Here is a 12,384-nt window from a genome sequence, read left to right on the forward strand (position 1 = left end):
AACGTGGGAATACATGGAGCTGCATCTTCAGTGAGGATCAAATACAGTTTCAGAGCAAATTAATTCAATTTCATAAAATGACAGTCTCTTATTATAAATCAGTACAGTCTCATAAATTCAGTGCAAAATGAGCTATTCACATTCAGTTCAGTCAGGATTCACTATACATCTAATTATTAAACTAATTAGTAACACTGAGGAATTCAAATTCACTTCTTAATTATTCTAATTCATTTTCCACTGACACTTACTGTATTTTCTGGGCTATAAGTCGCACTGGTGAATAAGTCTCTTAGCCAAAAGCAGAAAACAGATATAAACATAAGCCACTTTGGTGTATAAGTCACATTTCTGATTATACTAATTAGCTAATATACTAAATTATTTTGCACATTTTTAATTTGTCTGAATGATTCCAAATTTTGCTTTAGCTGAAAACCTACTGTAGTTTGACGTCTGCAGTGTGGCTCTTTCTTTGGGGTGGCATTTTCATTTGTCTTGCACCAGGAGTTGTAGTTTAGCATCAACACAAATGTTTTTACTTTGGCGGTATAAAAATGATCTTCAGTTGAGTCAAGAGTGCCATCTAACACTAGTGATTACTTGACAAAATTAAAACTATATACATTTAAATCGCTTTTCTGTGTAAGTTGCAGGACAAGCCAGAGGAGTAAATTTTTAAAAAAGTGACTTATAGTCCAGAAAATACGGTATTTCTGCCCTTAGTCCTCAATGTGTATAAATGTCTCAACGATAGAAGCAACTACAGGCTGCGTTCACATTACATGCTAATTTCTGATCCAATATTTTTGTGATTTTATGTGATGAGTCTTCATATTCATGTTTGGAAACAACTTGAACATCGCAGACATCCTAAACCGAATCATTTTATTTATTTGAATTTAATTTTAGCTCTAAGACCACATTTGCTAGTGGGATGTGAACGCAGCCTAATTTGTGTGCACAGTGAAAGGTTTTGTTGGGGTTCTATGCAGAATCAGTTGTCAAATTATTACAAACACTTAAAACTAATTAAACGTGTATTTAACACTGCCGCAATAAATCCTTTCATGAAGCTGGTGTTCTATTTTTGCTCCAAATATTTTACAGAGGTTTTGATTAAGCCAATAATTTTGGAGGCTGACACATTTTTCTGGTCTGTGCTTCTTCAAAGAGAACAGCTGACTGCAAATTAGCTAACAAAGATATTTGGGGAAGGTAGAATAAATTAAAATTGAAATCTGGGGGTTTTTTTCCCCACAGAAAATTTATAAAAGTAAAAAAAATGGCGGCCAATATGCTCAATACTCAGCCTACCTTTCCTGTTCCTATACTTGCCAGTGTAGACACACCAAAGCTGATTGAAATTCAAAGCTACATCTCCAGGGTTAATTTAATTTTTGTTAATTTATCAGAGAGAGTTATTTTAATGTGACAGGATGTCGGCAGAAGACTGGTATATCTGATGTAACTCTGAGGCAGCTGTCCACAGCTAATTTACTGGTTTAATTAACTGACTGCTATTGACTCAGTGACACTTTATTTGATCTGCGTTGATACTCAGCTATCAGGTGACAACGTCACTGCCCCTATTTGTGTTATCTCTGTGTTTAAATTCCAACACATTCAGAGGACGAAAGAGACAATTGTGCAGGGATGAGTTTGGAAAAGCTGAGGCGAGAAGATATAAGTGGCCTTTTTATACATTTCACATGTTCATACGTTTTTATCTGTCGGCAGGTTGTAAATTCTCATCTACACTGCATGTGATTCACATTAGTAACCAAACACGTCCTCAGCTTGTATTTTATTCTTTATGCTCTAAATTTCTATTGTAATTGTTAAATTACATTGTATATGTTTAATGCTAAATGGGCTGTCCCCATTAAAATAAATATTCAATCTGGTTATTATGAGCTACATAAATGATGTTTATAGAGCCTGTTTACTCTGTTGATGAAGCCGAGACAGTTTAAATAATATACTGTACATGTTCAAACTAAACCACCCTAATTAAACACAGCTAACTCTTTCAAGAAGCACAGCTCAAATCTTGAGCAATAAATGTGAAGTGAAAATAAAAAGAGTGAGTGAACTGCAGCCTCCATAACTGACTGACAGGTATAGTTGCATGACTAACTTACATGCCTGTCGTCATAGCAGCAGAGGTGAAGCACTGATTGCATCCTGGGATTTGTTTTAATGTCCTCTAGTGAATTTGGACACTTAACGTATGATGGACTGAAGGTGCACAGGTTAGCACATGGACACAGCTTTGGTTCTCTTCATTTTGACTTTTTAATTTATTCTGGATTATGTGGATTCTACAATTTCCACCCATGTGCCATTCCCAGTAGGTTAAAACAAACACCCCAAGTTATTTGAAGCCAAACGACCCGGTTCTGAGTGAGGCTGTGTCCATTAGTGCCTCTCCGTTTGGAAAAGGTTGTACATCACATTTTCATTCTTCCGTCTCGTCTCACCTGAGTAGGTATCTGTGCTCGCAGAATGTTCTGCTCTGTTTCCATGGAAATGCCTGGGGCAGCGGTTGTCAAGTGGGGACTCTGGTTGTCTGTTGCTGGACTGGACATGCCAGGTTGGCCGCCACTCGTTTTCACATCTGAGCCATTCCCAAAGGCCAGGATGGCATTTTCTAGAAGACGAGAGCAGCAGAGACGTTGCTTTTAAAGAGACATGACTGTCAGCTTAATGGATCACATTGACACCGGCTGTGCTAAATGGTAAAAGTTGGCTCATTTTCACGTCAGTCATCATCTCCAGTTTCCTCCAGTGCTTTGTTTTTTTTCCCCATCATGACTCTTTCTAATGTAATTAGTCGCTTTATAATTATGTGCTGGGAGACTGTAATTACGTGACGTGGTCATGGCATGTGATCACAGCTCAACCTTTCAAAGTAAGTCATCATATTCTTTGGACTCAGAAACATTCATTCATTTCAAACTGCACTCGATGAGATTTCTAAATAAGAATCCACCTGTCACATCAGCCAGTTTTACTAAGTGGAACTGAGACAGACAAAAAGACCATGAGTGTGTGATTTATTTACCAAAATAAAAACTCAAGAAGAGAATAGTTAAAGAGTAAAATAACTACTGTCCTTCAAGCAGCAGTGAATTGTCCATCCAGAAAGCAGATTTCTTAGTAATCATTCAGGCTTTTTAAATGGAGGCTTCACATCCTGTTGCCTTTCCGAAAGTGTGTAACATGTTATTCATACGTCTGGAGAACAAGCTAAAAAACACATACTGCAATCTGACATTTTATGCACTGATGCCATTAGACGAGAGAAAGGACGTTCCCATGTCAAAACTATAGAGATGAAAAAAGGTAATCAATCCTCAGCATGTTCCCTAGCTATATTATTATTATTATTAATAGATTAGCATTGGCATTAGCAAAAAAAGTATTATAAATAACTTTATTTACAATTTTCTCAGAGCCAACTTCACAAGAATGAAATGAATGTCCTCACAACAACCTAAACCTGCTGCTCTTTGACCAAACTAACAACCGTCTACCTTTTTACTTTGCTTTTCCTTCCTTAAAAAGATAAAGGCTTTCATGACGTGTCACTGCCTGAGTCAGTGAAAGACTGAAGCTTTGGTTTAAAGTGAACTTGCTGCTGCAATTTGGATAGAATGCAAGTTCACTTCATAGAAAATCTGAAGAGTAAAAGGCTATAATAGTTATTTTTTTAAATCTATTCCTGGTCAGCAAGAAAAAAAATAAAAACAACACTCTCAGAAACCATTATCTGTTACTGGTACTGCTGGTTTGGTCTGTGGTCAAGTCACTAGTCATATATCTCTACAAAGGATTTGAGAATCCCATATGCAACAGCAGGTCAGCACACACACTCATGCCACTTTTACTAAACAACCAAGACTCCACCATGTGTGTTTTGATGGAGAAAAGCCGATGGTGTCTGACAGCAGGTCATCCACTTTTTTTTTTTTCTTGCTATTTAGTATTATACAATTTAAACCATCATAAACACACTTTAACATTGTCTGCACTGTGCAGCCTACGTGTAACAAGACAGTGTCCAGAATAGCTTATGATTTAACTTGATGATGCATATGTTCCTGGAACTGAAAGACCTTCATACTTTGAATTCATATCTTGTGCAATTTATAATATAGTTAGAAAGTTATATGCACAATGTTGGATCTATGCACAATGATAGATTTTAAAGTAAGGTCAAATTTAAATGAATTATGATGTGGGATTTTCATATTTTCCTAAGCTTTCATTTACTCAATGAAAACCAAGGACACACACTCTCAGATGCTCTCAACCCAGCAGGAATGTCTCTTCAGTAAAATATGAGCACCACACAGGGTCACGGGCAGCGGCGCACACAAACCACCAATATCTGCTGAAAGTCCTCCACCACACTAGTGAAAAGGGGAAATTAATTCCATCTATATCATGTAGTGTCAATTTAGTCAAGCACACAGAAAGAAGTGTCTCTGGTGGACAATTTTATCAAGTTAAAATTAAGGACACACCTCTTATAACTTGTACAATAAAATTCTGAGAGTTTGCTGATTGGTCAATGATACTTGATTAATACTTATCAAATGACACTGCACAACTACCGAAAACATGATCAAACCAACGTTTGCATCAGCGACACTTCAGAAAGTTGACTCATTTTCCACTAAATATGGCTCACATCATTACTCATGGGCGGTAAACATCAAGTGTCGGAGTAATGACTGAACCCAGCAGCACCACGGCTGAGTCATAACATCCGATCACCAAACAATGGTAAAGTTAAATAGATTTTGATTTTTCCAGCCAGCGACAGCAGTGAACAATTACATTCAACAAAAGCACCAAAATTAAAGTTATGTCATCTCCTGCTGCTGCAGCATTTTGTGAAATCACAGCCTATCTTTCTGCTGTCACTTCAAAACACTTTCCAGAGCTGCTTTAATCTAAATTCTAATGGTAGCATTATATTACACTTTCAAACTTTTAGAGCACATCTGATGGATGGTGATGGCTCAGTGGGTGGTGAGGCTCAAAGGCTACGCAAATACTGCAGTACGGCAGGTGGGAGCTTTCGTCTACGTCTGTGACAAAAACAAGGTGTCATCAATAAAATGTCAGGAATAGTTTCTAAGTTGTTGCTTCCAGAACGGGGGTCGGCTCCTTCGCACCTCCGCTGTGACTCCCTGCACTTAAAATATTCTTATGTTGTTTTTTTATGCGCAGTGGGTAATCTTTCTGTTATTTTGGAATTCAAGTTGAAAAAAAGTTTTAATATTTCGTCAAATAAAATATGCGTCATTGATCAGAGAATTTAATTCTGCATGGACAGAAGCCTCCTGGCTTACCCGTGTGCTTGATATTTGGTGAGAAATTAGCAAACTACAAAAAACAATGTAATGTTGAAAGACATTTCCAGTTTGACTGTTGTCTTACTATTGACTAGGCGTTTTCAGCCTACGTCAGTCCTATTTATACAGGTCAGTAGGTCCCTACTCATGTACAGCATTAGCAGCAACTGACGTTGCTAATGCTAACGCTAATGGCCATTGACTCGCATTGTCTCCAGTAGGCGAGTAGGCTCCTACTGACCTGTATTAATAGGACTGATGTAAGCTGATAACACCTATTCAATGGTAAGACAACAGTCAGTCGGCAGCTGAACAGCAGAGGAGCGAAAAAAGAGCGATTTCTGAACTGTCAGTTATTTTTTTACTTTATAAGCTTTTATTGTTATTATTCATTTTAAGGGTCAAATATGTTTGTGAACTTTATTTAGGGGGACAGGGGGCAAAATGGCTCTTTTGACATTAAAGGTTGCAGACCCGTGTTCTAGAAGATGTCCTTATTACTTGTTCCTTCTCAAGCTACCATCAAGCTATAATTCTGAATTGAACAGTGGCTTAATGTAAAATACCATATTTACTCACTCCTGCTAATAGGGGTAGCTACTAATGAGGGTTTACATAGACTGAACCCAGCAGCACCATGGGTTATAACATCCGCTTATTAAACAATGCTAGATTTTGATTTTTCAGCCAGCACCAGCTTAAAAACCTCCTTTACCACTGGTTCTGCCCCACCCTCACTCAAACTTACTACAATTGCTCTCATCCTGAAAAAACCTGAACTCTGACAACCTGGACAATTTCAGACCCATCTCCAATCTCCCGCTGCTCTCCAAAATACTGGAACACTCTGTCTTCACTCAACTCCAGCAATATCTCCACTCCTGCCAGTTCTTTGAAACATTTCAATCCAGCTTTTGCAGTCACCACAAAACTGAAAAAAAGCCCCACTGAAAGCCACCAACAACCTCCCCACCTCCCACTCTGGTTCCCTCACCATCCTCCTCCTCAACCCCAGCCACCTTCGACCACTCCATCCTACTCAACCATTTGCAGTCATCCTTTGGTATCGCCAGTTCAGCACTGACTTGGTTCACCTTCTACCTCTCTGATCCCTACATTAACATCTCCATTAACAATTGCAAATCTCACACCACCCCAGTCACCCATGGTGTCCCCCAAAGCTCAGTGAATGGCCCCCTCCCCTTCAACCTCTACATGTTACCCCTCGGACAAATCATATGTCGCCACGGACTTCATTTTCACTGTTATGCCGACGATACACAACTGTACATCTTCACCAAACCCATCACCCCAGTCATTCGCTCCTCCATCACAAACTGCCTGACTGACATCAAAATCTGCATGGACAATAACGTCTTGAAACTCAACAGCAATAGCAAACAGAACTCATCGTCTTACTGGACCCAAAGCTCTCCTACCCTCTGCCCAGGACTTCTCCCTCCTCATTTATAGTCTCAATGTCACTCCCTCTAAGTGCAAAACCGTGGCACCATAATGGACTCCACCCTCTCCTTCAAATCTCACAGCAACATCATCACAATCAGACATCGTTTTTCCACCTACAGAACATTGCTAGTCTCCGCACCTCCCTCTCTCGCTGCACTTCAGAGAACGCTCATCCACACCTTCATAACCTCCAGACATTTTTTACAGACTAGCCTCCAAAAACTGCAATACATACAGAATTCAGCTGCCCGGTTACTCACATTCTCCACTGGCCCCCTGTCCAATACCGCATTCAATATAAATCCCTAATCACATACAAAGACCTCAATAAACTGATCCCTTCTTATCTCACTGACCTTCTCCATCGCCATTCTCCCACCCACCAACTCCGGTCTGCTGACTCCAACCTCCTGACCCTCATTGGTAGAACCTAACACTGAACCCTGGGGGACCGAGCCTTCACCGGTGCTGCGCCAACCCTCTGGGATTCTCTTCCACAACACATCAGAAACTCCAACTCGCCTTAAATCACTGCTTAAAATCCACCCGTGCAAACTGGCAAGTCCCATAGCCTTTAACAGTCACTTTATACATATTTTATTTCATTTTTCTTTTGTTACATTGTCACGTGTCATGAAAAGTGCTATACAAATTTGATGCATTATTACTTTATGAAATATGAGAGAAAATACTACTCAACAGTACATAAAGTATTTCATTAGTGTCACTATGTCCAACTACAACCATATGTCGTTCCCTACATTTTAATGCATCATTAATTATAATTTTTAAAATGTGAGGTATAATACTGGGCCGTTTCACTTGCTAATGACTTCGACTCAAAGCTGCACTAATCGATATTTGCTTACAACCAACTGGTCAAATTACTGTGTTTAATGTTTAAGCAGTTGCTTGTAATGAATAATTAAGCAACTCTGCTGTTCCCTAACAGGGTATTTTAACTTCTACAAATGTGCAGTAACTGAGCTTGGCCATTTAGGAGCAGGGGAACCAAGTTGTGAACACAACAACATTACCACCTAATAAGTGATGACTTGTTCTGCTGTTTATACATTCAGCAGATAGACATGTTCGTCCCTAGTCGTGTCTAGACACCTGATGATTTGATCTCCAGCAACTCCTGAGAAAATAAATATCTGACATAAATAATTGAGAAGTCTAGCGGCTCAATGCTCCAGGATCATCATCATAAGCTTTAGGTGCAGTTGAAACTGTTCAGGAAAAAACGGCGCCAAAAGGCACACACCAAGTTAACAGGTAGCTAGTAGCAACATGTAGCAGCTAAAGAGCCAAAACACTGTTCAGCATGTTGGGTTTTGTTTCTGCTGCTCCAGAAATGTAATAATACATGTAAAAGTGTTTTCCTGTATGTTTACATTGCTGCACTACACAAATATCCAGTCCATGATGTGCATTCGAACGTATATTTATACAAACTGCTGGGTGTGATTCACTGTTGTTAAGCTGTTGAAACAGTTGCATATTTAAAATATTAACTGAAAGAACATGAACCTTCAGAGATTTTTCCTCTTTCATAGGTGTAAAAACAACAGATGCTCAAGTTTGGATACAATTCAATTAAACAAACAGATGCTTTCGATGTTTGGGGTTTGAATCCACACCTGACTGAAACAATGATTCACGCCTTTGCTGTCACCAATGAAAACAAGTATATAACAAAGATGATTAAGAGAGTTTGAGATACAAATGAAAAAAACCTTGATTCTCTCGATCGACATTTTTTTAATTTAGTCTTTTCTCATACTGCAGAAAGTCATACAATTATCACCTCAGTTTGGAAAACACAACATTGGACTTCGTGTTCCCTAAAAATGGAATCAAAGTACCAGTCAGCCTTTCAGTATTTCATCCCACCACAAGCACCTGTAATATCTATTATGAAATGACATAATGATCATTGTGAATACTTAATGGGCCACTTACAGTAAGTAGACTATGACTGGCAGAATAATACAGTACCTACATTCTGTACTATGTATAATTTACTTTCTGGTGGATTTATATGGTTTGATACACCCCAAAGGAAACCCATTACATCAAGTCATTGGATTTGCACAACTAGAATGACTTATGATCCTATGATGAATTAATATTCCATAAGCATTCATTTTCATTCAGCTAATGAGCTACCCGGCAGCAATTACGTTTGCATGAAAGTCATTTCAATGAAAATATGCTCAAATGCAAACATGAATGGGAGATTCATCAATTAATATCCTCAGCTTCCACTGTAAGATGGATGTGGGTGCTCAGACATGAAAATCACACCATTATTCCATCTGTTCCCAGCATAAACCTGAGATTTCAGATGCGATTCATTGGTTATTAGTGATGAGATTTCAAAGCCTTCAGTGGAGTATCAGGGCGTGACACAAAAATATTGATTTCTCACAGGATCATAACAAATTGATCCATCCTCCTTGGTTAGTTTGCTTTTGCAAACAAAATTCTTTGGCAATCAATGCGGGACCCTGACCCGATTCCCCCGACTGGTACAACACTGAGCATCAACTACTAGACAGAGGTGGAGGTAGAGGATGAGTGACCCACACACTCTTGTTGCCAGCTCTGCAGCTAATTATAATCTGCAGCACAACACAAACAAGTCAATAGTGAGCAAAAGAGATTGAGCTCAGCTGAGCGTTTGTATACATCAGCACCTTGCAGTAGAGGCAGTGGACCAGCATGCTAATGGTTTCTGTGGGTCATTAGCATTGGTAGGACAGGTGGGAAAGTGTGCCCACGTGCTCAAAGTGTGCAGTTAGCGCTCGGCAGCATGCAGCCATCCCCTGGCAGGCTGATGGATGAGAGAAGCGAGGGATGCACCCTCAGCTGCTGGCCACCGTGCGTTGCCTTCCACTGCAAAGATGACGTGCCAGTTGATATCATCTGTTTGGTCACAGCTGTTTAGGCATCACCATCTCGCATCACTGTGACTTTTTCGTTTATCCATGATCATTTTTGTTTTACTGACTTCATAGGTTCCCCCAAAGTGACACTAGAGCACATCCTGTGCATGCCCCATTCCTGTCGCCACCCTTCCTGACATACTGCTAGTTACCCTCACTTTTTCCTGCAACACTACCAATTTAATTTCCAGAAAAATTAAAATAATTGCAGAAAAAAATGAACTTCACCTCCATCTGTCCCCTCATTTTTCCCTCTCAGAGAACAAAAAGGCCTAGAGCCCACTCTTCTGCATAGTGATGTGGTTATTATCACTGTGACGAGGAGGGTGAGGCAGGGTGACAGCTGTTTTTAAAACCTCAGTGCACTCACTCCAGAGTGGGAATTTTTTAGCAGTTTTCCCCCTCCCCTATAGCCAAACGACTATATTCTACCCTGCCACTATTCTTCCTGTCCACCTCATTAGTTTGGAGGCAGGAAACCAAATTATGCTCAATTACAAAGTCATCAAAGGCCATCTGAAGTCCTGTCTCAGCAAGCGGGCCCCTGAACAACAGCACTGAGGGGGCCTGGCATGTAAAGCAACGCTAAACACACCCACAAAACCATTAACACTAAAAGAGACCAGGAGCTTTTATGTCATTGACGACGGTGCTGTGCACTTATAAAACAGAACCATCACTGAGGAACTCCTTTTAAAATGAACAGCCCTTCATTCTCAGTACACTGTGACTGCATGAGGAATGTGGGGAAAGAAAAACATTCAGGATTGCAGATTCATTTCCCCAGTTATTGGCTCCAATCCAAACTCTCCTCGCCAAATCATTACGTACACTTTATCCCCAAAATAGAAGTGTGGCCTGCCGGTGCCTGGCAAACGAGACTGAACTCCAATTGCAATGAAAGCGCGATGTGCATGGCTGGTCCATGAATCGCCTTTCCCATTAGAAACTTGTTCATCCCTATTATCAAGTATGCAGTGTTTGGCTGAATCCAATGGCTCGGGCAGGAGAAGAGGAGCATTTTTTTTTCGCTCAGAAGCAGGGAAATGAGGCCAGTCAGTCTGAGGTTTGTTTTTCTGGGTCTCTAAGGAGCTTACAGTAAACAGCACCAGGAGCTGCCTTAATAAGTCTGAGCCCTGACTGCAGGATGCACATGAGGAGTTTCATTGGAAAACAAGACATCCATCAAATTGCTGAAACATACAGTATGTGACTGCTCTGGGAGGTTTAACTCACTACAGCATAATGTACATTTTATTCGCTATCTGGAGTTGGTCACTTAGAGAACATAAGCATTTTAATGTCATCATCTCGTTGAGTGATGCATGGCAGGTAGCAGCTATTCTTTCAGAAAGGGCACAGCGAACTGTAATTAGTATAAGAACAGCTTCGACACTGAGATAAAACTACATATTGATATATTTGTCTTGTGCTTTTTGGGTCTTTGGTTTTTGGTCGGGTTGAATCAATTTTACATATTAGTGTATTTATGTCCTACATGTTTTCTGTTGTACGCTCAATGACAGTTTTTTGTCTGAAGGGGCAATAAAGCGTGTGCTATGCTTTAAACAACCTGCATCTGGCTACATCTACAGCCAAGTGTTTATCACTGCTCCAACTGGCCATACTCTAAGGCAGAGCAAAGAGCTCCATCACTGCCTCGCTGATCTCTCTCCAAAAACTATGCGACTTTTGTGTATCGTGTTCTGGACTCGATGAATTTTACAAATGGGGTAATGGCAAACACTTCAACTATCTTTGTCAAGGCTTTATTGATGCTCTTGGTACAGTGAAAGTGACAGAAGGAGGTGATAAATTAAAAAAATACATTTGAGAGTAAAGTGCACACCTTCACGTACTGTCATACGTTTACAGAAGTAGTCAATCATGCAGTATCCCTGATTCTGATGTCAGAAAAGGGTTTTCAGACATTATTAACCCCAAAAGGAACTCAGTCTTAAGTCTACAGAGGCTGTAAAATAAACTCTGGTCTTACTCTAAGACTGTGGTTGAGGCCAGAAGCTACAGCCTTTAAATGGACGGCCAAGAAAACATCCAGCTTTTCAACTATTCAAATATTTCAAACTGTGACAATGCTGTGGTTAAGGTTAGGCTACTGTAGGTTTGGGTAAAAAAAAAAATTATGAACTTACTTACTGACTATCCAAAACCAGAAACACACACCAGCAGTAGTAGTCAGACATTTTACTGACCCATCCATTCAGCCTCAGGCAGATGTTCACGCTGTGTAATAACTTCTCCTTACTTCCTCCAATGTTCAAGACAGACAAGAGTCATAATTACTACAGGTCCCAGAGGGCTGTGCCACTTTGCTTGGCACAAACACGTGTGTCAGTCAGACAATCTCCCAAAACATTCACTCAACCAAATTCATCCCACTTGTGAACTTGGTCAATTAGGACTTTTCAGATACTCAGAATCTCCCTTTTACAGTTATTTACAGTAAACATGAATCTTACTCTACTCATCCAGATTACTGTTTTTATGTCTTCACCCTTTGTCTATGATACTAAGGGGTCTCTGCTGTGGTGTTTTTGTGGTAAACTTTAGGGGTGGGAGTCTTTAGACCCTCAGAG

General features: G+C 39.9%; 1 protein-coding gene across 2 annotated transcripts in view; it reads right to left on the reverse strand.

Moving 5' to 3' along the window:
- The window catches only part of gfra4a (GDNF family receptor alpha 4a), a 124,083-nt gene that overhangs the window by 1,288 nt on the left and 110,411 nt on the right, over nt 1–12,384 (reverse strand). For both annotated transcript variants that reach the window (XM_026303710.2, XM_026303701.2), the window contains exon 7: nt 2,484–2,653. In XM_026303710.2, the coding sequence (XP_026159495.1) occupies nt 2,484–2,653 (170 nt within the window). The remainder of the gene's footprint in view (nt 1–2,483; nt 2,654–12,384) is intronic.

Source organism: Mastacembelus armatus, chromosome 22, assembly GCF_900324485.2.
Source record: "Mastacembelus armatus chromosome 22, fMasArm1.2, whole genome shotgun sequence".
NCBI lineage: Eukaryota > Metazoa > Chordata > Actinopteri > Synbranchiformes > Mastacembelidae > Mastacembelus > Mastacembelus armatus.